General features: G+C 42.4%; 1 protein-coding gene across 2 annotated transcripts; it reads left to right on the forward strand.

The window, feature by feature from the left end:
* Positions 1-494: 494 nt before the first annotated feature.
* Positions 495-27,890, forward strand: pdgfrb (platelet-derived growth factor receptor, beta polypeptide). Of its 2 annotated transcripts, XM_079351649.1 has the most exons (23): positions 495-1,429; positions 10,476-10,550; positions 10,984-11,301; positions 12,020-12,277; positions 13,122-13,252; positions 13,586-13,751; positions 14,679-14,859; positions 15,992-16,107; positions 16,290-16,413; positions 16,558-16,769; positions 17,366-17,460; positions 17,566-17,698; positions 18,448-18,552; positions 18,832-18,942; positions 20,021-20,177; positions 20,390-20,556; positions 21,081-21,193; positions 21,693-21,815; positions 22,134-22,245; positions 22,990-23,089; positions 23,190-23,295; positions 24,529-24,809; positions 26,418-27,890. In XM_079351649.1, exons 2-23 carry the CDS (start codon positions 10,502-10,504, stop codon positions 26,569-26,571), a joined length of 3,312 nt encoding a protein of 1,103 aa, XP_079207775.1. In that variant the 5' UTR covers positions 495-1,429; positions 10,476-10,501; the 3' UTR covers positions 26,572-27,890. The 2 variants fall into 2 exon arrangements, with proteins under 2 accessions (XP_079207775.1, XP_079207774.1); XM_079351648.1 differs by lacking the exon at positions 495-1,429 and having other exon boundaries at positions 9,855-10,550.
* The last annotated feature ends 13 nt before the right edge of the window (positions 27,891-27,903 follow it).

Below are 27,903 nucleotides of genomic sequence, written 5' to 3' on the forward strand. Positions count from 1 at the left end.
CGTATTATCCCTTTTTAATTGACACCACCAGCGCTGAAACATACAATAGTAGATTTGCGGCTAAATGACATGGATTCAGGGCAGATTTACAGCAAGAAGGTGTTTAATTACAAAGATGGAAATAGATGGCAGTAGAGGTGGGACAGTCCTGTGTGGTGTTGTTCCCCTCCTCTTTAATAACCAGGGCTGCAGCGGCTCTTTAATTACTGCTAGATCGGCTTTTAGATTTACCCTCACAATTAGAGGAGAACATGTTTACTGTCCAATTAGCCCCCCCCTCCCCCCGACCCCCCTCCATCTGCCCTGGCCCCCTCGTTAAAAAGAAAAGACCTTCATCAGCTCCAGTGTTGCGTTATGAATTTCAAACCATATCCTGGGAAAGGACAAAATTAGGGAGTGAGCCAAAGTGGATTTTGAATGGTGTGTGTGTGTGTGTGTGTGTGTGTGTGTGTGTGTGTGTGTGTGTGTGTTTGAATGAGAGAGGCTGACAGAGCAGAGAGAAGAGGCAAACGGTGGTGAGGACAGAGGGAGGTGTTGAATCAGTTTATGTGGGATAAAAGGAGAAAACGAGACGTAACATAAAAAAATTGTCCTCCCTCCTGGCCGAGTACACCTGACACCAGCGTTTATGTAAGTGGAGTATGTTCCTGAGAAACTGAGACTTCCCTGTTTGTTTTCAAAGCAGGCCACCGTGAGCCCTGCCAAAGTCTTTTTTCTCTCCCCCCCCCCCCCTGCTTAAACCTCTCACTCTTTCTCTTATTGTGTTTGTTGTTTTATGGAGGGGTTAGATGCGGTCCAGATTGCTGTTGCCAATAGAGACAGTCTCAGTCCACCTCTCCATTCATAAACAAATCAGTCCAGCTCAGGACCTCTCAGCTGCTGCCGAGCGACAACAAGCCGAATTCTGATCTGTATTTTTGGAGTTTTCTCCCTCTCTCTTTTCTCTTCCCTCTTTTGCTTCTCCCCTCGACTCTCCCCCTTCACGTTTCCCTCCCTCCTCTCCAACTCTCTCTTACTCGAGCCTCAACAGAGCCGGACAACCCTCCTCTGTGCGACTGTGTCAGGGAAGCGGTGTGCATGTGTGTTCCAGTCTCCTCTTCTTCTTGTTCAACTGAAAGCAGTCTTCAGGAGCAGTGGGCAGACTTTTTTTTTTTTTTTCCACAGTGTGAAAAACAGGAGAGGAGACCCCCGTGGTGCTGTGATTTGACTAAACAAACAGCCCAGCTCAGAGCGGTACCTCCTTCAGTGGACTCCGGGGACTGCCGAGATTAACCTCAGACTCTGAACATCTGAGGGATCTATACATCTGAAGAAGCAGCCCCTGCAGGGTCGGCCAGCTGGAAGTCTGTCCTCTGGTCTCAGACGTGGAAGAGCGACTGCTCGGACGGAGAGGGAAGACTTGTTTCGGGCTTCTAGGATCGCTGTGAAGGTGAGGGGTCCTTTTTTCATCTCTGGTCACTGCATTTTCACTTTTAGCCGTGGCTGCTCAGCAGAAGTAAAGATGTATTGTACAACGTGGTTAAAATTCACTTAGCCTGCGTAGTAAGCCGTCGGTGACATTTTCAATTTCACGGCTGTCTCTCACAGAGCGGATGCACCTCATCCTTACATCGTGGGACTGTTTGTCTCTTGAACTATCTTTGGTTTGAAATGTCCGTTGAGTCTGTTTTTTTTTTTCGACTCGTTGTCGGTTGTTAATGATGTTGTGCCTCTGTTGCTGGTATTTGTGACCTGCATACTCGATTGTGTGCACAGCAGAAACGACACTGTGACACAGTGTGAGCAATCTGTTCAAATAGCAACAAGGTGACGGCTTGCATCTCTACACATAGACACCTTTTCACTCTTTCCACGGTGCAACTTTAACAATGTTTATCTTCCCACTAAGAGAATACGTTTGACAAGGTATCCCAGGGTTCCTCACACACACACACACACACACACACACACACACACACACACACACACACACACACACACACACACACACACGCACTGGGCTTTGTAGCACAAACTGTTTGTATGCGCTCCACTTTGTGCTTCACTGCTAAAGGGCTGTTTATTCAGCCCTCCTCAGTCACCCTGAGTGAACCGACGGTCCTTACCGCTAAACCATCACTCTCCTTCCTCCCCTGTGAATGGCCTTAGGAGAATCAATCTTCTCTGCAATCATCGACACGGAGAAGCTCATTGACAAGCTGCGGCTGGGCAGTGATTGCAGACCTCGCATCACTCATCGTCACCAGCATCAGTGTCACTGTAGATGACTCTCCTTTTAGTAATAACATATAAAAGCTTTAAGATCCGGTCGCCTCTTTTTAAAAAAAAAAAAAAAAAAAAGGAAATCTCCCATAAAGCTGGGATTGAGTCTGGTCTGAAGAATGCAGAGTCGAGCAGACGTAAACAATCTGTTGAATCATCTCCTCGCATTCATCACAAGAGAAGCTTTTAGGACCTGGCATGAGTTACATGAGAGCAATGGGAGCTATTTCGTGGACTGGACACATGTGCCATGCATGTCTTTAGACTCTAATCCCGCCATCTGTTTTGCACCTGAAAGCCTTCTCTACTTCCCTTCCCTACAAGGAGGCTGCATCTGTGCTGTTTGGATGTATAGTTAGTTAACTGCATGTCCATTATCTGTATACTGATGACCTTTTTTTGATATGGGGGGGCTTTTCTGTGTGCACAAGTTGTCATGAAAACACTGTTGGCACATGTTTAGTGTCTGTTGCTCTCCTCCTCTGCAGTGAGGAGTTTCCTTTTGAAGTCTTTGATCCTCTGTGGCTCTAAGGGTATTTTGTTTCAGGCATTGTGTCGCGCTGTTGTTGCAGAGGAGCCTTTGGAAAATTGCATGCATGTCATACTTTTACCATCAACGGTATTGGACTGAGCGGCGTTCATGTCATAGTTTTAAAACAGCCGCGTGTCTTTTGCCGAACTTTTTTCACAGCTCAATATATCTTTTCTGACGAGTTTTTGCAGAGTGGATTCGTAAAACGTTGTGAAGTTTGATGTCTCATCTATTCAGAAGGGGATTTCTCTCACCGTGCGTCAGGCTCCTGGTATGCACCGCAGCAGAGCTCTTCTCCCCAGCTCTGAGGCAGCACAGCCCAGTCGGCCCCGTTCCCCCTGGCCTGCAAACCTAATCCTTCGTCATCAGCTGTTTCCTGGCTCTCCGGCCTCTCTGCATGCCAGCCGCTCAGAGAAAATGTGCTTCACATTATGACCATGCAGAAAACATGCCAGGAGTCTGATTCAGCTCACATGTGCTGAAATGTAACAGTTTGAACTCAGCAGAGCGTTTTTGAAACACATTGAAGTCATTTTGTCCTTCTCGTGTTTTATCCTCTGACGGCCAAACACGCAGCTGCTCGGCGAACAGGTTCTCCAAAACACACGTGACGCTGCCAAGAATGAAACAGGATGAAAATGGAGTTTTAAAAAAAAGTGATCTCGAGCACTCACTCTTCAAATCACACAAGTCTCTTCGCTGTTGTGTTAATGTTCAAGTACAGCCGCCACTGACTCGTTCTGTGGTGGTCAGTGTTGAGATGATTCATAATTCATCGCTCATACTTCTGAACTGAGCTGGTCCCGTTCATGTACCTGCAGGTCACTGCTTTATTAATGCTGTACTTAAAGACTCTTATTTGACTCATGTAGCTTTAATGAAGCGCACTAAGTGGTGCAGCCTGTAATACAGCATCCTGTCCTGACCCCCCCCCCTCCCGCCCACTCACACAGCTGCATCTCGTCTTCAGGCAGGGAGCATAGACACTTCTACAGGACGACTCCTTGAGAGGAAGTGTCTTCTTCAGTTAATCGTCCAAACTCTTGAAAGAAAGCGGCCATTAAATGCGTAGAGGTGTGACACTCGAATGTAAGAAAGATACTGCTGACAGAGGTGGAAAATCACAAATCACTGACTTTTTTTCCCTGCACAGGTTTTTGTATTTTGCCACATAAAACACTTCTGTTCATTTCAGAGGGAAATAATCTGGGGGGTTTTTGTTGTTTGTTTTTGTTTTACTCCACTCCACTCCAGTCCCGATGAGGCAGAATAATTGAGTCGGAAACATTTTAATAGTGATAACTAACACCACCAATCCGGCTTTTAACTTGCTGATATTGCTAATATTTTTTTTTTTTTTTGGAGTTGGGGCTTTATTTGTATTTATTTGTTGTTGTGAGAGAGTGGGGGATGACGGGCACCAAAAAGCATCTGGACCTGCATCTAGATTCTTCAAGAACCTACAACCAGCACAATGGAGGGAATGTAGCCTCTGTATTTACTTACTGCTACAACAGCACCACTAAGTCACAAGTATTTAAATGAAAAAAACAACTGGCCCACCAACAACTAGTGTGACGTGACAATAAGCACTACTCTTGGGCTAGCTGACTTCACTGTTCTTGGTGCTAAGCTTAGCTAGCAAGCTCAGGATTCATGCTAGTTGTATCAGCCTTCTCTGTAAGTGTGTTCAGAAAATGTCAAGCCTGTAAGATACGGAGGATTTTATAGGCGTTGCTAAAATTAGTTTTTAAAAAACACCTTGACTCAAGTGTAATCTCAGCCTTCCTCTTCCTCCCCTGAACATTAGAAATGCATAATCTTTCTGACTTTACCCCGTCAAAGAAAATGCAGATTTTCTGCAGGAAGTATTGTGCTCCATCTGAATCTTTTCAAGCACTCCTCTTTTTTCTCTCTCTGGAGTTTGTTCAGTCCAACAAAAACACTGGATTTGGCAGTACGGCGCAGTTAGAGGGGAGGACAAAGGAAACACGTCTGTTGCTTTTTACATGATAAGAATATCCCTCATAGTGGAGAATGAAGGCTTCTTTTGAGTTCTCTCAGCGTGTCTTCTGGTTATATACCCGTAGCAGTGATATCTATCTTTTATGTTTGCTAATATCCATTTATAGAAAGAAACCAAGTGTGTGTAAGATCCATGTTCCCAAAGGAACAGCTCTATTACGGTTTTCTGTAGCTATTAAAGTTAACATCACTCTACTTGCGCATGTCAAAAGTCAAAACAAAATTATCCACTGGATTGATAACTACTCCCACTCCTGTAACCATGTTTCCTCATTTTCCCCGTCCTTCAGAAATGATGGTGTTTAAGGAAACTAAGGAACTGTAAAGCCAGTTACCCCTAATTGTATTCAGCTGTTCCTGGTTCTTATTTTCCAAGGGGGGGGGGGGGGGGGGCTAGAGTGGGGGGGACTGAAAGTGTGTGTAAGATCCATTTTCTCACAGGGCAGGTCAGGGGGCTCCCTTGAAGGAGCACCATGCAGAGGGCTGGGGAGGTCTCAGAAAAAAAGTGGCAGGATGTGGTGCTGCTTATCCTTGCATATACATTATTTCTGATTCTGCGTTTTTCCCCTATGAGCAGAAAACAGGCTGGGGCTGACTCAACATTGCAGCCTGACTGGCAGCAAAGATAATTCGTCCTTTTATTGAAGTTTCAAAATGAGTAGAAAATGAGACCATTAAGCTGATATGAAACACTGGCCACATCTGAGGCTGTCATTCTACAAACGTCTCAGTTTTACCCAGAAGCCCTTTACATCCCCCTGCCGCCACTACAAACAGCATTTACAGCTCTGTTTGAAAGGGAGCAAACCAAAATCCACAGTTTCCCAAACATGTGTTTCCTACAGTAAGTATGAGACCAGAGTCACTTTGTTTGCAGAGGTAAGAACACTCGCAGTCGCTGTGTCCATTCAGAAGAGAAAAAAACAAACTAGAGGCGGATTTATGAAACAAAGGTTTTAAAAAATGCCTGATAATGCAGATTTTAGATTACAGATTACTGTTTACTGCTTATGCAGAAGTTTTGCACACAACTCAGGAAAAGTGTGTTCTTGTGCCTAAATCTGTCCTACAAACTTTTATCCGTCATCATTTTCCAAATCGTGAAAACATTGATCACTTTGATGCGCTGTGCTTTTTTTTATTATTTAAAAAGGGACTTTAAGGCTTACGTTAAAAGTTTTCATCAAAACAGCAACAATCACCATGTCTCTAACAATAAATCTACCGACTGTGTCAACATCGAATGTGCGGCTTAAATTGGCAAAACAACAGTAGATGATCAGCTCACTCTCCAGCCTTTAAGGCTCCTAAATAGTCGGTGTAAGCAGACTGAAGCATTTCCTGCTTATAGTAACTCACATACTCCGACAGCATGTTGATGACATGTGTGCCATCACAGCTTAAAAACAGCCGTGCACTCAGAAGCCTGGGCTTCATCAATCATTATTACAGCTCTGGTGATGTACATTTTCTGTATAAGTCCGGGGGACAGTGAGGGTCTGCTGTTGAGGGACCAGAAGGTTTTCCTCTGGGACTGAAGTGGGGGGGTTGGTCTGTCCAAGAAGAGTGATAAAAAAAAAAAAAGGACGTTTGTTTTTACAAAGACACTCTGGGTCATTATTTTCCCACAGAGCTCACCAAAGTCTGGCTGTTCAGAGACGTGTAAAAAAAAAAAAAGACCTTCTAAAACAAAAACAAAAAGACGAGTTTGGAAGCAGCTATTCTAGAAACCATGTTCATGTTTAGTGCCCAGTGTCAGTTCACAGTCTGTCTTATCTGAGCGCTAAGTGTTTTCATTGGAAAGAAGTGACCACAAAATTTGGAGATGTTTGTTTTGCATATCAGCTTCCTGTAGACTTCAGCAGAGAAAACATGGCTGTGTGAGATGCAAAGCAGTGTGTGTGTGTGATGTAAAGCATTTTGTGTGTGTGTGCGTGTGTGTGTGTGTCTGTGTGTGATGTAAAGCAGTGTGTGCGCTCCCTCTGCTGTCCTGCTCTGCTCTTTGATGTGGTGCTCTCCCATGATTTGTATTCTGTATGTATGTCTGCATGCTCTCTTTTTTTTTCTCCACTGTCTGGGCTGAGTGTGTATTATTCCTGCGGTGTGTCTACGGTTTGTCATGCTTTGTCATTGGCCTAATTGGTCCGTTTTCCCGTGTTTTTCTCTTTTTCTCTCCACTTTGTTTGCGTTCATTTCGGATTGTGAGTTTGCATCTTTTTTCATGCCGACCTTTCATTTAAAGCAACTTTTCTCTTTGTCAAAAGTCCCATCGAGTGCACTCTTTTTCTTCTTCTCACTGTGGCATTCGGTTTTGTCTCCGTGAGTATTTGGTTAGTGGTTGTCTGCTGTGTCATTGATGCATCACTGCTTTACACCCACACGAGGCCAAGAAACATTTCTCTGCACAGGAAGTCAGAGCTCTGCAGCTGCATTCTGAACATCTTTCTCTCTTTAGTTATAAATAACTCTTTTTTTTAATACAAGTGAAATTTAACCCCTTGAGACACACTGGAGCAAAGATTTGGCTTCAAGTGTTGTTCACAAATCAGTTCCCACCTCTTCGTGCACTGCTTCATCACTGCCAGATGTTGAAACATGCAGCTACAGTATAGATAATCCCTGAAGTGGGATTACAGGCTGCTGTGGGACTTGGGGCTGTGCGTGGGCTGCGGGCGCCCTGCTGAGGTTGATTTGAGCATTCCTCCTCATTAACTAGTGACACTTTGAGTGTTGCAGGATCTGTTTAGGAAAACCAGGAAGGGTCAGCAAGCCATTGAAATTCCCAGCGTTTGTGGGAAAGCTCATCGGGTGGGATAACAGTTCGTCCGTCATGGTGATTACTGTGCCATCACTGGCATAAACAATGTTTTCTTTAAGACCTCCACGAACTTTCTGGAAAAGGCAATCCCATAGAAAACAAATAACATCTTTAGACAAATGTTTTTCAGATGCTTTTTAGTAATTATTGAAACCATCTACTTCCTTTTGAGAACCACTTGACTTGATTTAGGGATCTCGGATCAGTCTTGGATGTTTGTTGCTGTCAGTTTTCTAAAACAGCACTCTGCTGCCTCGGTGATCTATGAGCCACTTTAGCTTTTAGGGAGTACATTGCTGCTAAGTGTTTGAATGAAGTATGAAACATATCAACAGAACAGGTTGCCCAACCGCCTCTGCAGTGTCACACTTGTGTCCTTAACCCTCATTTATCCCTCCTTTGTTTTTGTTTTTACACATTTAACAGTATCTAATTAAAGCAGGAAAACAAACTCTCAAACAAACTCTCTTCTAGCATCGATAGATCACACGCTCACCCTGCAAACTCTTTTTAAAGTGCTCGCCTCTTGGCTCTCCTTGGCCCCATGATTTGAGTCAGCACATCCTTTCTTAAGTGTCAATTCCTTCAAAGGCCTCCGCTTCAAGTCCCCCACCGCCCAGCGCTCGACACTAAACCTCATGGAGTTGCAGTGGCCGAACACTGTTCTTCTGTCTTTTATGGAGACAAATACGATTTGAACACACTGACACTTGTTCATCAATTCATTTGTATTCGACTTTAGATGTAAATGTAGTATATCCTGAAGTTTCCCAAATGTTACTTTTTGTCTATTTTTAGTTAAAAAACAAACAAACTTAGCAGCCAGTCACAATAGCATTTTTGAGTCCTGAGCCAAATGACACATTCCCTTGGCGTCATCGTGTTTGGCTGTTGTCTTTCAAAGTCATCTTCACTGACACTGAGGTTAGCACTTCTGGTAACTGTTGACGTATGCCTTCCTCAGTTAACGGGTCCCTCATCTTGGCCTGCTGGGGGCCCCGGGGGATGAGGTGACCCCCCCCCCCCCCCCCGCTCCCATCGTCATCACCATCAGGGTCCCAAGTGTATCAGAGATCCTGGGAAAGTTTGAGGGAAGTGCTGTGGGAACGTGAACTGTACACAGAGACCAGCGACAAGAAGGGGAAGAGGGGGATATCTGTGTGTGTGTGCATTTGTGCGTGTGTGCGTGCGTGCGTGTGTGTGTGTGTAGTGGTTGAGAAGGATGGAGGGGTGAAGTGTGATACAGCATGTGCGTGTGTGTACAATCTTCTGGTTTTAGCACATGCAGCATGTATTATGTTCCAGTAAGGACATGTGTGTGTGTGTGTGTGTGTAGGTGTGTGTGTGTGTGTGTGTGTGTAATGTACATACAGCAACTCAAGAAAAAAAAAACAGTCTCTCTCTTCGCCTGTCTCTCCCTCACCCCTCTTTATTGGCAGCAGGAGTTGGGGGAGGAAATGGTTCAGTCATTTTTTTTTTTTTTTTGGGAGCAACTCAAGCTTTCCGTTTTGGGAGCGGAAGTGCTGAAGGCAGTTCATTCAGAGAGACAGCGTATCTGGTTTGAATAACTGACTCTGGTTAGTCCTGAAACTTAAATTCTAACATTTTATCCCCAAACGGTTTAGATCCCTCATCTTTTCATCCCATCGAAATATTTAAGATCCAATTCAGGAACTTTGACTCACTTTTATAGATACATTCTTACAGGTGTAGATGCCAGATATTTGAAGATAAGATTGGGAAAAAAAAAAGTTGTAAAGTCTTCAGACGACATGGTGAAACATCAGATGGAAAACACATGTTCCACAAAGACGGTCCAAGCTTGAGATTGTAAAATTGGATTGCAAGATCATGTAAGGCGTTAAATTGGGTACGATTTCTCAAGACACATTTCACAATTTTTCCACTGGCTGCCTCATTCTCTTCCTCCTCCACCCTCGCTCTTCCCAAGCACCACTCTTCCGCCCTCTCTCACTTTCCCACCCTCTCTTGCGTACAGGCCTGTGATCCATCCTTAACTGTTTCCAGACATCTGAGTGCTGTAGGCTTTAACTCCACTCCCCCCCCCAAAAAAAAAAAAAACAACACAACAAACCATTCCTTCCTCCTCAGCCTTTTCTTCTTTCTTTTTTCCTTCGCTGTGACATTGAGGCAGATGCTACAGCGAGCGTTGCTTTCACCTGTGGAGCCCATATCTTTCACATTGTTGTACAACGTGATATTTGGTTTTGTTTTCTCAAAGCCACAGAAGTCTTTCACAAGCCTACCCACACTGCAGTGTCAGCAGCTTATGTGAATGCCCTCATTTTCACTTTTGTTTACACCAAAAACCAATTAATGGCTCAACACGGCTCTAGAATAGCTTGCATGCGGCATTGTTGCCAGCAAGTGTGTTGCAAAGCTGCACACAGGGACTCGTTTGTTGGGCGACAGAATGCTGGCGAAACAGGACATTGTGAGCTGTCCGGGTGCAGCGAGGCATCGAATACCTCAAGAGCGAGCTGCATCTGCACCTCCGAGTCTGGGTGCTGACCCGATACCAAGAAGACAGAAAACATGCTCAATACTGTTTGTTTCAATTAATGTTAGCATGTTTATGTTCTCCTCTTTGGTTGTTGTTCATTTTTTAAACTTCTTCCTGCACACTGGAGCTCATAAGTTTACAAATCACGTCATCATGACATGAAATCTTTTATAATGGATTCAATGGCCTGAAACGTTTTCCCCACCCAGCTGATACTTCAAAGATTGAAAAGATTCGTCAATAAGGACAAAATGTTTCCAAAAAGGATACTTGAAGCTGATCAGCATTATGGTTCCTCATGTTTTTTCATGCAGAACAAAGCTCTTTGAAGGCCTCCAGTATGAGGAGGGTAGCACCATCCACACATCACCTCAGCGTCACAGTCACAGGTAAGACTTTGGTTTTAATTTAAAAAATCAAAAAAGAAACAAAACTAAAAAAAAACATTCGCTACAGTTTTTGGTTTTTTCGTGGAGGCAAAAACCAAAATCAAATTAAAGTGGAGGGTTTTCTTTTTCTTTTTCTATTTGACAATTAAAAGAACAAGTATCTTTTTAGAAGTCATTTATTTGGTGTCGAGCCAGAGAGATAACACAATTCTTTGATGTAAAGGACAACAGATGCAGTCAAGCTGACCTTGTTTAGATGGATTTGTCACTGGCATCATTATCCTCCCACAGTTCCACCCCAGACAACTCCTATCCTTCATCATTTAGAAATAGAACAGGATCTGGCATGTGTTGTTGACTTAACCTTTGACTTCATGCTGCCGTCTCTTCGACCTCCACGCTGACCTTTTCTCTCTTGTTGTTTCCACTGAAGCTCTGCTGTATCTCTGCACCAAGCTGAGCTGTGTGGAGATCACCCCGAATGAGAGGGAGCTCGTCCTGGCCCGGGGATCCTCTCTCACCCTCACCTGCTCCGGCTCAGGAGAAACCGCCTGGGACTTCAAGAGGGAAGACGTGCCATACTTCCAGGTGGAACAGGTTCAAAACGGCGTTCAGAGCTACACTATCGAACAAAGCAGCATCACATCCAGCGTGTTGACGTTGTGGAACGTGAGCTGGAAGCATACTGGGGTGTATCAGTGCGTTGATCGACACAGTGGGGACGTTGAGGAGGTGTCTGTCTTTGTCCCAGGTGAGGCCTAGTTGGTTTACACTTAACCGAACTGTTTCACATAAAAGACACAATTCATCATTCCAGAATTTTCTCTGTCACTTTGATATCTCACTCATAAAAACCTGTCGATTCTCAACAGATATAAAGTATAAAACACACAATTTAAGTACACACAAAATCTTAGAGTGAAAAAAAAAGTCTGCTCCATTTATCATTTCGACTTTATTTGCCGACATTCAGCTATCGTAAAGACACGTCTGTGCATGTTTTTTTAACTCTCAAAGGAAGGAAATGTATCAGGTGTCCTTTAAGTATTCTGAATTGGACTCACACATAGATGTACAACAAAGTCACAGTTTAAAGCACTAACAGAAGGAAATGTGCCACAATTTACTGCAAAGAAAGCCCCTAGTAGTCCTTTGCAACACAGCTATGTAAAGCAGTTGATTGTCCCACCTCTCACAAGGCGAACAGCCAATCATAGTTTAGATGATGGGGGTTAGCACCTGAGGTGGCCAATTGGATTTCAAGGTAGCAAGGTTTTAGAAAACAGAAAGAACAATCCGTGTGTTCTTATCCGTGTGAATTGAATTAAGCTGTGAAATCACATTTCCACTGAACCCTTATCACATCCTGACTCATGTGCACTAATGTAAAACATGACACTATAAAGGACATCAACTGTGAAGTTTGTAATTGTATAATGTAGATTGATGTAAACTTCTCCTGTCCGCAGACCCCAAAGTTTGGTTCATAGAAAGCTCACATGGCATGGTTACAAAGACCAGTGAGGAAAGCCTCGTCCCCTGTGTGGTCACCGATCCCAACATCAATGTCACCCTGTTCGAGAGGGACACTGATGTGCCCATCAAGGGCCTCTATGTTCCAAGTGAGGGGTACAAGGCACCGCTGGAGGACAGGACCTATGTGTGTCGTGGAGAGATGAAGGGGGAAGTGAAAGAGTCTCAATCCTTCTACGTCTTCAGCATCGTCGGTACGTCTCAACGACTCTTACAAAAAAGAGATTTGGTTGTTATATGACTCCTCTCCACATCCATGCTAAAGCCTTCTTTACCCAGTCCAGGTTGAAAGCTACAGATTTTACTTGTACCCTTTCTATCAAAAACCCTTCAGGGCACAATATGTCTTAGAATTCCTGCCTTGGAACAATTACGTTGACCCAAATCAGTCAGGCTTCAGGCAGGGCCACTCTCCTGAGACTGCACTATTGTCAGCAGCAGAGTAACAGAATCATGTGTTTGGCTAGAGCTGCTGGTCTGTCCTCAGTTCTGTTACTACTAGACCTGTCTGCTGCCTATGACACAGTAAACCATCTCATCCTCCTATCCACTCTCTCTGAGTGTGATGGAATGAATTACCAACCTCCCTTCCATATGCAGATCCCTGTCCACCTTAAAGAAAAACGCTAGAGCCAGCTCTTTCACGAACACTTCATTAAATTGATGCTACTGACGATGATGACGGTGGTGGTGGTGGTGGTGATATTAATCGTGATTATGTTGATGGCGATATTTAGGATGGTTTTGATGCTGATGTGAACTCTCATGAGCAGCAGTCACGGTTGTTCAAGAGGATGTAAAAAAACAAAACAAAGCTGTTTAAGAGCACATACTGATGTTGTTTCCTCCTCTCTCGATCCTTGCTTGTTTCGTACTTACTCGTACTTATAAGCTCAGTTACAACATTCATTAGAGAGTTGTTTAACCCTTTGTGTGAATGGCAGTGGAGCTGGCTTTCTGCGTGTTGTTTAGATAAATCACATCACCACCACCTCTCCTCCTCCCTCCCCTCCGCACAATCCCTCTTTCCCCTCCTAGTCCCAGAGGCCATCGACGCCTACGTCAACGCGTCAAAGACGGTCCTGAAGCAGGGGGAGCCGCTGACTGTAAACTGCACGGTGCAGGGAGTGGAGCTGGTGTTCTTTTCCTGGGATATCCCCAACGGAGAGGTGAGTAGGAGGAAAGCAGAACAGGAACATTTGTGAAGCGTTCCCTTTGTGGTCGCTCTCCGGCCTGTTTGACGGGTCAAAATCACATCAAGATGCAGAGACACTCCTCAAATCTGATCCCCCTGTGAAAACCCTCTGAAACATGTGCTTTTGGTAATAATCAGTTGAGCAAGGCTCCTTTTTTTTGAATCATTCTAAAGAAAACTTAGCTCCCCAGAGAAGTCATTTTTAACCCCAAATAAGTAAACGTAAGGTGGCTGCTTAAGTCAACATTCTGCACGATGAGGCTTCATGATGCTAAAATGTCATATCCTCATCTTTTGCCTCTTCAAGGTCAATGAGGTGGAGCCACTGACAGATGTTTTGTCGGCCATGAACATGCGCTCCTGCCTGATCTTCCCTCAGACCACGGTGGCCCACAGTGGAAACTACGTCTGCCACGTTCACGAGGGCGTCCAAGACCAGACGGCCTCCGCCAGCATCAACATCACTGTGCTGGGTTAGAGTAACACACACACACACACACACACACACACACACACACACACACACACACACACACACACACACACACACACACACACACACACACACACACACACACACACACAAGCCAAACTAAAACAAACTAATGCTGCACAGTTCATTATTGTGTTTTGCTAAGGGAGAGAAGGATTGCTCATGATGTAAACCTTCAGGTGTTCCTTTTAAAGGAAATGAAGATGGCCTCTGTTTATTTCTGTTCAAAGTGTAAAATAAACCTTAGTCATGGTGTGGATGCCTTCAAAAACAAAGCTTTCAAACAGGAGGTTCAGCAGCTTTATATTTAGACTTTTGGAAATAAACTCAAGGTGCACAAGACGTGCGTTCAGCCTTCATTTGAACCGTGAATCTACAGTACAGTGAACATGTCCTCCTGCAAACAGCAGCTTCAGAGCCAATAACAGCAGGGTTCGGACTGTCACTGGATGCCTTCAAGTCGGCACATGCTTATTCTTTCTGCATTGAGGTGTGTTATGTTTATATAAGCCTTAAATAACTTGAACTACTGTGCTTCATGGACGCGAGGACGGTTTGGTGTTTTTTTTTTTTTTTTCTGGCCAGCTCAGTGGAAAAGAGCGAATCTGTCTGAACACAAGAGAGCAGCAACCAACACTGTCTCCAGCCTCCTATCCTGTGCATCTCAAGCATTGCAACACTCCAATAATTTAACAATAATAATTTATTGTGAATATATTATAAAAAAAAAAATATATATATATATATATTTTGAATACTTGTTTGAAGAGATCTGTTAAACCAATGGATTATTTAAGCCTAACAAATCATACTCCAAGATTTCCAAGTTCACAACTTCCTGTTGTGAAGAAGATGAAGTGGATTAAATATACATCACTTTGCTGACGACATACTTTTCTTTCCACAGAGAGAGGCTTTGTGGATTTGAGGCCTGCTCAGAAACAAAAAACTTCCGCCAAACTCCAGGAGAACGTGGAGCTGAGAGTGGAGATCGAGGCCTACCCTCCCCCTGAGGTCCGCTGGAGCAAAGACGGCGCCACCATCAGGGGTGACAAAACCATCACAACCAGACAGGAGCATGAGATCAGGTGAGACATCCAGCCTGTCTCATTGGACCTTTGACACTAAAAACACAACAATGAAAAACAAAAAGCAACTGATGATCTTCGATGAGTAGTTACATGAAACACTCACTCTGATAGTCTGTGAGGGTGACAGCCTCCACAGGCATCAGGCTCTTATCTGTCATCAACAGATAAGAGCTCTGCAAAGAGAAACAGAATACTCTCTAAAGGGCAGCAATCCATCATTCATCACACAGGGACCATAAACACAAGATTCCTGTCACAACTCACCAACGACTTGAAGAAAACTGCCAAACGATGTCTTAACAGAAGGCTTGTTACAAAAACTTGTCCCAAAAAAAGAAATAGAAAATATTTGACTGAAAAATGTAGAACAGAAAGAAGAGTACAAAACAACAAGAAGACCCATGACAGCAAGTCGGCAAATTATTAACAAAAAGGTTGAACGTCATATATTATATGATATGATAAAAAATACAATGAAGACTGAAACAATAAGAAGACCTCAAAGCTCATAGTAAAAGCTTTAAAGTTTCATGGTAAAAGTTGATAAACAAATTAAGACATGTGGCCTCAATTCACTCTGCTGATTTGAAATAAAGGCTAACCGGTTATTAGCAGGTTGTGTTATAATTCTATATATCATGGAGCACCTGTAGCTGAGGTTAGGGGAGGGTTTTTTGCTAACCTAACTCTATAATGATAAAGTCGATTATTTCTCTCTCGCACAGATGAATTTCTTACACGACAGACCTTAAACTTATAAAAGCCTTTGGTTTCCTGTCATGCATGAACCACCTGGAAACAAATAACAAGATATGTTTTAAAACCCGATCATGCAGTGAAACAACATCCCCGCATCTGAATGCTTCACCTCACAAAGTGAAAGACAGAGAGAGAGAGAGAGAGAGAGAGCATGATTTATGATATATGCAGCCTGAGGAGAGTCATGTGCTGAGTCTACATTTGTCTTTTATATGGTGAAGTAGATCTAAGCAAGACTCGCTCTCTGCCTATCATTTTACAGCATCAAAATCAATCAAGTCTCTCCAGGGGAATGTGACAGAAAAAAAAATAGTTCATAGCAGTTTTTCAGACGTCTTACCTTATTCCTCATATGATTGTTTTTCCTCAGGTATGTCACAGTTCTCACCTTGGTGAGGGTGAGGACTGAGCAGAAGGGCCTCTACACAGTCCACGTTACAAATGGGGACGACACAAAGGAAATGACCTTTGACCTCGAAGTCAGGGGTAAGATTCTGTTTTGGAAACATTTCCAGAGTAAACAGGGTGTTCTTAGTTCTTCAGCAGCAGTTCCGATGTTGAAACATAGACCGTGTCAAAGTCGTGTTTTGCGTGAGGAAAATGGGGAACAGACTTTGTTTTTATCCATATCAGTGCTGATGTTTGACCTCTGGGCTCCTTGTGTGTAGTTCCTTCTCAGATTAAAGACCTGGTGGACCATCACCTCCCTGGGAAGAAACACTTGGTGACTTGTGTCGCTGAGGGGGTCCCGACCCCGAGCATACAGTGGTACAGCTGTGACAGCATGCTCAAGTAAGTCACACCAACAATATCACAGCGTGAACACTAGGGGGCTGAAGATACACAAAAATGTATTTCACTTTCAGACTCTTTGCGTCTGGTTTTTTTTTTGCCTTCCACTTTGGATCCACCTGCTGATTTCATGTTCTTCTGCAGGTGTAGCAACCAGACAGCGGCGTGGCAGCCGCTTGAAGCCCAGCCTGAGCTGCTGAGCATCCAGACTAATGTGAGCTACAGCCAGACTCGTAAAACCAGCCAGGTGAAGAGCCAGCTGACCTTTCACAAGCCGCAGCAGGTCACGGTACGCTGTGAGACCAGCAACCAGGCCGGACTCATCGACAGAAGAGACATCAAACTGGTGTCCAGCAGTAAGCGTTATTCAAAGATCTTAAAGCGTCACTCAAAGGAAGTTTCCACAAGGACATAAAAGCACACCTGTTCACTGATGATCAATCAATCTATTGTATACCGCCAATGAGCAGGTCGAGACCGAACTCTTTGTTGTCATTGTTATTATTTACAAAACACCAACATTTATCCACCATGAGCACAGCACATTGAGCAGAGAAAAACTTCTTTCAAGAGAAGCTCTAGAGATGATGAAACAGGGAGGGTTGATTCTGTTAGTTATAGAAGTTGAAGTTGAAATGACACGCCGTGATAATACATAAGCAAATAACACCATAACATGAGTCTGAAGCTTTTCAGTTTAACTGAACTAACACAAGGTGGTCTTACAAAAACAGAATTTAAGTTTGAAAAGTTGATATTTCAGAGAACAGAAACGCCGGGGTCTTCCATCTGAACTTTAACTTTATACATTCTAACATTAAACATGATCATGTTCAAGTCCTCCTTCCTAAGGCGTTGATGGCGTGAAGTTTTACGCTTGAAATTTCTGGGTTAAATGTTGGAACGTATCTTCATCCTGGTAACGCTGTTGTGTCCTTCTGTCTTGTTGCAGCGCTCTTCTCCCAGGTGGCAGTGTTGGCTGCTGTTCTCGCCTTAGTGGTCATCATTATCATGTCCATCATCATCCTCATCGCTGTGTGGAGGAAGGTAGCGAAAGTTCCTTAAAACATGTCCAGGAAACTGAACGTTCAAAGAGGAAGAAGCCCTTTGAGCTGGATGTTTGATGACGTTTGTGTTTCTCGGTGTTTTCAGAAGCCTCGCTATGAGATCAGATGGAAGGTGATCGAGTCTGTGAGCCAGGACGGTCATGAGTACATCTACGTCGACCCCATCCACCTGCCCTACGACCTGGCCTGGGAAATGTCTCGAGACAACCTGGTGCTGGGTGAGACCTCAGGGCGAATACAGACATATGATGTCTTTGAATATTAACACATTAAATGCAAACATATCCTTCTTATTTTAAATACTGGAATGTGAATTACAGAAAGCACACAGTGGGGTAAAAAAATATTATAAAACAATTCGTCATCTGATGTTTAATGAGAGAACATAAACTGATAAGAATATGTTATGAACATCTTAATAGAAATGTGTTGTCCAAGCTTTTATAAAACATTCAAAGCAAGCTTTTATCAAAATGAACGAATAAAGTAAACCAATTCATTTCATTGTTTACTTTTGTTTAAAGGAAAAAAAATACCAAAAAAAGAGTGCATCACAAGTTTAAAAACATAGCAGACGTTCACTTAGTAGTGTGAGTGAGTTACTCTGACAAAACAAGCACTCGGTTACTTCAGTGCTGCGAGTTGTTTTGGTAGCTGGTTGTCTGGGTGTACTTGAGGTTAGAATACTGAGTTTGTTAAACTTGTTGCTTGGCCCAAATCCAACCTCCTTTTTAAAGCTCCTTTGTTTTTGATGGCTGCTTTTTGTAGTCAGCTGTTCCTTACAAAGTTCTTGAGCCCACAAATACTTACAATTAAAAGTTAAAGTAAAGTTAAAATGAGAGTCCAACATGCAGGAGAGAAATATATATATATATATAAATGAACAGAAAGGTCCCCCCTTTCCTCCGCTGCTCCACCATGTGTTGCATTCACAACATGTCCCACTGAGCCTTTCTTTGTGTTTCAGGTCGCACACTTGGATCAGGAGCTTTTGGCAGGGTGGTTGAAGCAACTGCGTACGGTCTCACTCATTCCCAGTCCAGCACAAAAGTGGCCGTCAAGATGTTAAAATGTAAGTCATACAATGTGACAGCACAGCAGAAAGCCATGTACACACATATACGAGATCCCTGCGTAGATGTCTGTTACTGTCACACCACAGCACCATGTTCCTTTGAGCACAGAGAGAGAGAGGCTGCCTGCTGAGCTTTAGTTTGGTTGCCAGCTTGGTGTGAGTTTCACCGAAAAGGACAAAGAGTGTTTTGGCAAGGACTCGGTTGTCCTGATCTCTGTGTTTGGGTCTCCTGTTCTCATACCTCTCCCTTCCCCGCTCGCTCTTCTCTTCGTGCAGCTACAGCGAGGAGAAGCGAGACCCAGGCACTGATGTCAGAGCTGAAGATCATGAGTCACCTCGGGCCTCACCTCAACATTGTAAACCTGCTGGGAGCTTGCACCAAACACGGTGAGGATCACAGAAAGCGCAAGGTTAACCGCCATGACTCACTCATTACTTGTTCCTTTTCTAGTTTGTTTACAAATTAACAGTGCATGATTGGTTGGCCTGTTTTTCTCGGGTAGCTGGCCGACTTAGCACATGAGCAGACTCATTTGTTCCGTGTTTTGTTCTCTTAGTCTCTCTTCTTTATGTGTGAAACATGTTTTCCATATCAGCTATCCTCTAAAAAAGGAACTTAGACGGGGCCTATCAGTGTCCTTTTTAGGAAGGAATTTTCCAACCACCCGCTTAGGTTCATCTTCAACAATCTACACATTACACAAGTTAAGTATGAAATTACAAAAGACATGTGAATCCACTTTTTAACAGGATTTTACAAAAGTTTTCTCTAAGTTAGGTGTTTTATTACTTATTGTCTGGAAGAAATAAAGCTTTAAATTATGATAAGATAAACATTTATTCATCCCTCAATGGACAAATGACACTGCTACAGCAGCAAAGAGGAATGCTTGCCAAAAAAAAAAAAAAAGAGCAAACTGGTCAATAAAAAATCTCATTTCATTAATCTGGCTTCAGAACATGTAGGAGAGAGAGAGAGCTCGCACACAGTTAACTTGTAGCTCTGAATCCAGCAGACATAATATAACTTTTCAATCGTTTCAATCGCTTATTAGAAATATACTTGAACAAGTTACTATCATCAAATAATTCATTTGATGCGTTTATAAAACTATCAACACATTATACTCCATTAATATGGCAGCCACGGGTCCGATGTGTCCTTGGTCAAGACACTTCACTGAATTGATCCCACTCTGTCGTCTGCGGCATATGCATGTCTATGAACGTTTACTCCGATGGCCACTTTGGATAACAACCACTGCCATCAGTGTGTGAAGAGGCAGGTGTGACACGCGGTGTAAAAACACTTGAAGTTGTCAAAAGACTAGAAAAGCTCTACAATTTACCAAATTTGTATACAGTCATTTCTAGGTAAATAGTGACTTCCTCTGGCTTCGTGTGCACTTGTGTTGCTTGCTCTTTTTTTTTTTTTTTTTTAATGTGATCTTTTCCCACCGATCAGGGCCTCTGTTTCTGGTGACCGAGTACTGCCGTTATGGTGACCTTGTGGACTACTTGCACAGGAACAAGCACACCCTCCTGCAGTACTACGCTGAGAAGAACCAAGATGACGGTTGCCTCATCTCGAGAGGAAGTACTCCGCTCAGCCAGAGGAAAGGGTGAGACTAAGCAAAAAAAAAAACTTTGACAAATCTCCTGCCAAAGCTGCACAAAGAAGCCTTGTAAAGTTAGCTCAGAATTCTTTTTATTGATATCTTGACTGTCACATACCCGAAGATTGCCAGAGCCAAACATTTTGTCATTCACACATAAAGTTTCATAAGAATTGGGTCAGTTGAGCACATTTGTCATGCTCCATGTGTCCCTGCAGCTATGTGTCCTTCGGAAGTGAGAGTGATGGAGGTTACATGGACATGAGCAAAGATGAGCCCTCACTCTACGTGCCCATGCAAGAGCACATAGACTCCATCAAGTATGCAGACATCCAGCCCTCTCCATATGAGTCTCCCTACCAGCAGGACGTCTATCAGGAACAAGGTCTGCCATGAGCCGTGTGTGTCTTTAGCAATCAGAAGTATTCTCTCTATCTCTCTCTATATCTCTATCTCTCTCTCTCTCTCTCTCTCTCTCTTTCTCTCGAGGATTGAAAATCATTTATTTACCAGGATTGTAAATACAGAATTCAGCACACTGAACGCAGGAAACAAAGTAGGAGGAGATGAAGTATTTATGTGTGAAAAGAACTGTCTCTTCAATCAGGCAACTTTAAAAAAAAAAAAAAAAAGTGCAGCTCATGAACAGATGAGTTGTTTTAGACTCATGAAGAAATTATTAATTATCGTTTGGTTTTTGGTCACGGTGTGTAGAGGATGTACAGCCAAGTGTTAGAGCACATAAAGGCCATGCCATTACATGGCATGCAGTCACAGGACTTTCATGGGAGTTCCCCTCAAAAAAAAAAAAAAAAAAAAACGGACAACAAAGTCTTTCTTTATAAGATAGCCCTCACCTTCTCTTCTTCTTGTATTTTTTTTTGTCTCACCCGTTTTTTCTTTGACCAGGTGGCCACAGGCTGGACCTGGTGATCAGTGACTCGGCCATCCTCACAAACGACGACCTGTTGGGCTTCAGCTACCAAGTGGCAAAGGGAATGGAGTTCCTTGCCTCCAAAAACGTAGGAGATTATGAATATTGCTCCATTATATGTAGCTGGTGGATGTTCACATTTAAATGTAAGAAATATCATAAATTGATTAGGAGATTAAGAAAAGAACATTAATAACACTTTATCTGTATGTTCAATATGAATTAACAGCAAGTTAGTGCTTTAGGACTGCTATTGGGGGACACTGGTGGTCTAGTGGTTGTTTCCTGCACCTCATGTATAGAGGCTGTAGCCCTCGAAGAGGGCGACCCAGGTTCATATGCAACCTGTGGCTCTTTTCCTGCATGCCATTCCCGACTCCCTCTCTCTCCCAGATGTCCAACTCTATCCTGACTCTAATAAAGGCATGAAAAGCACCAAGCGCCAAAAAAATGTTTAACCTCAGTCCGTAGGAAGACTACAAGAAAAGTAGCATTTAGCACATGTGAAGTGTTCTTGTTTCTTCTTTTTCATTGTTTAACCATCACTATGAACAGCTTTGACTGAGTTTCATTTGATTCCACCACAGTGCGTTCATCGGGACCTAGCTGCCAGGAATGTGTTGATCTGTGAGGGCAAACTGGTGAAGATCTGTGACTTCGGCTTGGCCAGAGACATTATGCATGACTCCAACTACATCTCTAAAGGCAGCGTGAGTGGAGAAACTCATTGCACACGTCAAGAATAAAATTTTAAAAAAAAAATTGAAGCCTTTACGAGTGACCCATGTTCAGTTTTTGAAGATATCTGGAACTTGTTTTGTTTCTGTTTAAAAGCACTTACATAAAGTTGCTTTGAAAAAGAGCAAATGAATGTATAAAAAACGTGTAATTAACCAATATTAGATTGTTTTTCGCTCATTAACATCCTGCAAAAAAAATTAAAAAGGTCCATCTGTAATTGAATCAATTAACTGTAAGGCCATCTCTTTCCTTTCTTACGTCAAGGTTGTTTTTCTTCTTTCATTTAGACCTTCCTGCCCTTGAAGTGGATGGCTCCAGAGAGTATTTTCCATAATTTGTACACCACACTCAGTGATGTGTGGTCATACGGCATTCTTCTTTGGGAGATTTTCACACTCGGTGAGTCCAAACACGCAAATATTCACACATGAGCACAAACGAAAGAAGAAAAAGAGATTCATTTGTTTTTACTCACTCTATGCGTAACATCCCATCAGTTTCCTTGCTTGAATTCAACATCACTGAAGTCAAATTCAGTTCAACTTTAAAGACATAATGTTGGTTTCTTCTCATCTTTGTTGATGGTAATATGTTCATGTAAAGCTCAGGCAAATTTCAGATTCCATGTCTAATTTTGCGCACATAGTAGTTTGTTTGAAAACTCATCTGAAGTTGAAATACTGTTAGTCACAGTCAAGCACTGAAATCTGTATTTCCATACTCATGGTATTTTAAGTTTCTTTTTAAAGGCCTCTCCCACGATTTTTTGAAAATTACCATGATCACAAAAGAGATGCTTCATTGTACGTTCTGCAGAAGCCTTAGTGGTGAAAAACAAGCTCACAATCCTGCCTCTGTGAGTCATGACCAAAGCTGCTCTGTGCTCTCCTGCTTCATTTTGACATTCATTGGACTTTCAGATCCATGTTTCCCTGATCTGGGTCAGAATAATGGTAGAAAATACCAAATAATAAAATCACATAATCAGTCAGTACTCTTCTCTTAAAGATGTATTTCATTCTTCAAATATCTTTTTGTTGAAGGCGATGTATCTGTGCTTATGAATTCAGGTGGATGGCATATCTTGACGATCATTCGATTGATTTGTTAATGTGTCATGTGTGCGTCTTCTGGTCTCTACAGGAGGAACCCCCTACCCTGATCTACCCATGAATGAGTTGTTCTACAGCGCTTTGAAGAGAGGATATCGTATGGCCAAACCCGCCCACGCCTCTGATGAAGTGTAAGTAAATCTTCCCATGAATGCACATTTAGCATGTAACAAAAAAAAAACAAAACAAACAAACAATACATGGATCCATTTAATTTGTTTCATGTTTCAGTTATGAGATCATGAAGAAGTGCTGGGATGAGAAGTTCGAGAAGAGGCCGGAGTTCTCCTTTCTGGTGCACACTGTGGGGAACATGCTGACGGACAGTTATAAAAAGGTACTTCATTCTGAACACGATACGACACGCAACATGCGTTCAGATGTTTCTGTCCTTGAGTTAAACTCCTTTTATCAGTCGCTTCCCCTTCACAGCCACACCATCTTCCCCCTGGTGGCCATTGGATGTCTGAAACTACATACAGTTGCTCAGGCCCCTTTTTTTAAGTACATAAACATCACTTTTCATCTCACTAAACAACACAAATGATCATTACAGTCCTTCGAACAAATCTGTGTATGTAACAAAATGTACTGTTATGTATAACATTTTGACTTTTAAGACGCATGTATGACTCTCTGATTACAGAATTGTATAGTTTGTAGGTTAAAGTGGAAATGATGACATTAACGTGTTTCCCCTTATCTTTCTTTGTGTAACTAAAATCACAAAGTAAACAACTGTCAGAAATATGTGGAGCAGTTTTCACTGGGCCGCTTCTGGAATAAGGTTTTGTGAAAAAACACTGAGTCACTTCACCCTGAAGTGAGGGAAACTCGAGGCTTTCTGTTTCAGCGGGGGGAGGTCACTCTAACCCGAGAAAAAGAACTTAACTTAAGCAGGTTCCAGAGAGAGAGGCAACTTGAGCTCCGAGTCCGTTACTATGGTAACTGAGAGGGGTTAAAGTCGCTTTTCTTCTGCTGGATTGGATCTTAATTATAATACATTTTAGCTTGAATACCATTTGATTCAATAATTCTGATGAGATGAATAGACTTCATTACATGCTGACTCAAGCAGTTGTTTTCTCCTCCTTCTCTCTTCTCTTCTGCAGCAGTGTTACTTTTTCTCCCTTAATAAAGCCTGTTTATATTCGCCGCATGAATATAGCTTAACGAGAGGGTTAAAGTACGAGAAGCTCTTGTCCCCTTTCGCCACGGTGAATCGTAGTATTGCGGCTCCGTTAAGTCTGCTTTTTATCCTCGTGCTGCTTGTGCTGAACACTGAGTGAACAAACTTAAATCAGCTGATCTGGAACCAGACACTCAGTTTCTCACCTGATCTTAAATCACTTCAGAGCTCAGAGTGAAACTGAGAGTTTGTCGAACTGTCTTTCAGAAATGGGCCCCAGGTCAGAGGAGACTAAATCATAACAGAGACCCTGTTTTATTTATTCTCAGACAGAAATGAACCCCATTTTGTGAGCTGTGACGTTGTATCGCTTTTGACAATTTATTTCCTCACAATTTATTCATTTATTTTCATGATCAAACTCTTGTCTCTCGTCAACAGAGATACAACCAAGTCAACGACAACTTCTTGAAGAGCAGCCACCCAGCAGTGGCCCGCACCAAACCCAGACTCTCCTCCCCCTTTCCCATCGCCAACCCGGCGTTTGGCTCCCCATCTCCTGTCACGGTCTTGTTCCCTCCGGATCCCTACAACCAGAGTTCAATCCCCGGAGAGGCAGACACACAGGAAGTTATAACTTCATACAACGAGTACATCATTCCCATCCCAGACCCCAAGCCGGAGGACGTTTTCACCGACGTTCCGTCCGAAAGCCCAGCAAGGTACTGAGCTGCAGGAAAAAAAAGTGCTTCATGTGTGCGAATGCTAAGGATGAGGGTGTGTTTGCTGAACTGGAGCAGTGTTTTTTTTCCCACCACACACCCACTCATCCAGATGTGGAGCTTAGACAATAGCTGCTTTATGGAGGTGGACATGGAGACATGTTTTTACAGCTAGAATATTCAGCCAAGCGAAGTTAGTTTTACTCGCAAAATAAAGTTTTGAACATTAAAACATTCCAGATAAATTCACTCAGCTGATCTTACTCATAGCGCCTTTTTGTTTTAGTGTTATGATACTTGGCATTCAGTCTGGGAATTGGGCACATTTTATCTTGGTGTTTTGATTTGATGTTTTTGTAGGTTTGTTGGACTAATGTTAGCAGTATCAGGCTGCATCCCATCCTCACCACCCCAAACCAAAGATGTCTACAATTAACTACATGGGTCAATGAATGATTATTCAGCTCTCATCAATAATTAATGCATTATTACAGATTAAGAGAAGATGGACGAGGGATCATTTTGCTGATTTACTATCAGCAAAATGATCTATCATAATCATCTATTTTACATAATACATAACAATTTATATAATAAATGTATTTCTATTTTAAAAGGAATTCAAATGTACTCTCCCTTTAAATGTCTTTCAAACAGATGAGTAGCTTAGTTATTGGGATATAAATGCCATGTGGTTGTTGGAAGGAAGATTAAAAAAAAAGATGGACGTCAGCATCATTACCGTCGAAAAGGCTGAAAAACAAGGAGAAGGACCCAAAGGGCAACAAAAACAATATGATTGATCGAAATCCAAAAGCAAAAGCAAAGTTCATTAAAAGTCCAATGAAAAAAAACAAGGCTTACTTCATAAAAACCAAAAACAGGGAGCCACGAGAAAGCACGGGAAACATCTGACATTATTAATTTATTTATTTTGTACTCTTAAAACAAAACAAATTTTGTACTCTTAAAACAAAGAGATAAGACAAGATAAAAATTAAAAAAAAAAAAAAACCCGACAGTATGAATACAAAAACAAAACGGGTGTGCTGGAGGAGCCAATTAAACCCAGAAGGGCTCCTGACATGTAACACAGAAACAAATGAACAAACATCCAACACAGAGGAGAAGAGACACGGCCCCTGCATCAGTCCATCTAGACCCGCCATGCTCTTTTAAAGTGAAAGGGTAATGAAACACAGGTGAGAGCAACAAGACACAAGGGAGGACAATCAGGAGTGAGGGAAACAGAGAGGCAGGATTGAACACAAGAGCAGAAACACTGAGGACAACTTCACTGTACTGTAAATCATGAAACACTGAAGACACACAGAGAACCCACAAAGCCATACACTCGAGAGCACAGAGAAACACGAATAAGAAATTGCAAAATAAAATACTAAGGACCAAACAAGAAACCAGCAACACTAGAGAATAATACGAAATAAACCAATAATAAGAAATATAAACTTTGAAGTGCATTAACTAAATATGACAAATCCATGACATTTACTACAAATTGGAACAAAGTGTGACCTACTGCCTCTCATTCAGTTTCATTTAGTTCCACTTTTAAAAATAGCGTGTTTCTGTTTTTTTTGCCATCAGCTCTGTGGCTCCAGAGGAGGAGGAGGAGACGGACTCCATGTCACAGGACACGGCTGAGACTCTTCCAGAGGAAGACCGGCTGGAGGAGACCAGCGAGAGAGACGCTCTGCTGGGCTCCTCGGGGACACCTGAAGTAGAAGACAGCTTCCTGTAGCCTCATGTAAGAGCCCTGAGAAGACAGAGCTGTTGTTGATATATATATTGTTTGATATATATTTTTTTTAAGCGTGTGAATAAAGGGAACATGACTAAACGACAATGTAGCAAACATGAGACTGAGACGGCGATGTTTATGTGTCCACTAAGCGTCCGTTTTTAAACTACATTTAGTCTCTCTGAAGACCACAGAAGGGTTTGAAAAATGAGCCGGATGTTTTCATTCATTGATTGGAAGCCTAACACACCTTAAATATGGTACTCTCTTTACTGATGTACTTTAGAATCTGTTTACAGTACGAAATGATGCATTCACTGTAGCCAACTAGCCATGGATTAAAGTGGCCTTATGAAACTCAGCCATCTCCTTTTGGCCTTTTACATCTGAAACATGGATAGATTTCTTAGAAAAGCAGGCTTTTGTTTCTGTTTATTACGATCAGTGTATTAGTTTTGTAAACTAAGTGATTTACATGAATAAAAATCGGACTCAGACCAGAACATCATCCCGTTTCCATACTAGTAAGAATCAGTAACATGATGAGGTTATCATTAGGTTAAGATCTTTAGCATCTGTCCTCGCCTTAAGTACGACCAACATGGATATTCTTTCAAATGTTTTTTGTAAATAATTCTTTCCTGAACGTGAGACACAGACTGACTCTCCATGCACTGTTTGACTCAAAGGAACACTTTACTGAAGGTTAGACGCGCTGCAGTGTCAGATGGCGCACTCACAGAAACAGTGTATTTGTCCTCCGTGAATTTTGAACACTTGTTTGATGTCGATCGTAGCTCTGTGCCAGACTTGCACTTTATTTAGGAATATGATTTCAACTAAGAATCAACTTTTTGACTAAGATGTGTGACTGTTACGACAAATCCGCTTGTCTGACGACAGGTGGCTCAGTAAAAGGAAAAGAATCAACACAGCGTATCACTGCCTTATTGCACACACGAGTGCCTTTGTGTGAAGAACGACAGATTCTTTGTGCTGCAGCTATTGTTTCTTTCTAATACGAAGTGCTACTGTGCTGAAGAAGCCTAGACAGCCACATGTTCATATAAAGTATAATGCTTTTGGTCATTGCACTTTTAGTCATTGTACAACTTTTATTTACACAGTGTATTCATACATGTAGTCCACCATTTAAAACAGCACATTGTATTTTTCTGTAGCGATTTAAATGCACAAGATCACTGCGCCACAAGCTATGGTACCAAAGCTCTTCTTTGTAACGTTTACAAATGTATTTTTTTATATGTGCCATGATATATATGTTGTATATGTGACAATAAAGGTGTCATAGAACTGTTGGCAGTGTAAGTC

This window comes from Symphodus melops (assembly GCF_947650265.1).
Source record: "Symphodus melops genome assembly, chromosome: 9".
NCBI classification, from domain to species: Eukaryota; Metazoa; Chordata; class Actinopteri; order Labriformes; family Labridae; genus Symphodus; species Symphodus melops.

Excerpts from the sequence above, each read along its gene's own strand:
- pdgfrb (XM_079351648.1), top strand. The coding sequence starts at position 10,460 with ATGTTTTTTCATGCAGAACAAAGCTCTTTGAAGGCCTCCAGTATGAGG. Across the intron at positions 10,551-10,983 it reads CCTCAGCGTCACAGTCACAG|CTCTGCTGTATCTCTGCACC; the intron begins GTAAGACTTTGG and ends TTTCCACTGAAG. Across the intron at positions 23,090-23,189 it reads GCCCACGCCTCTGATGAAGT|TTATGAGATCATGAAGAAGT; the intron begins GTAAGTAAATCT and ends TTCATGTTTCAG.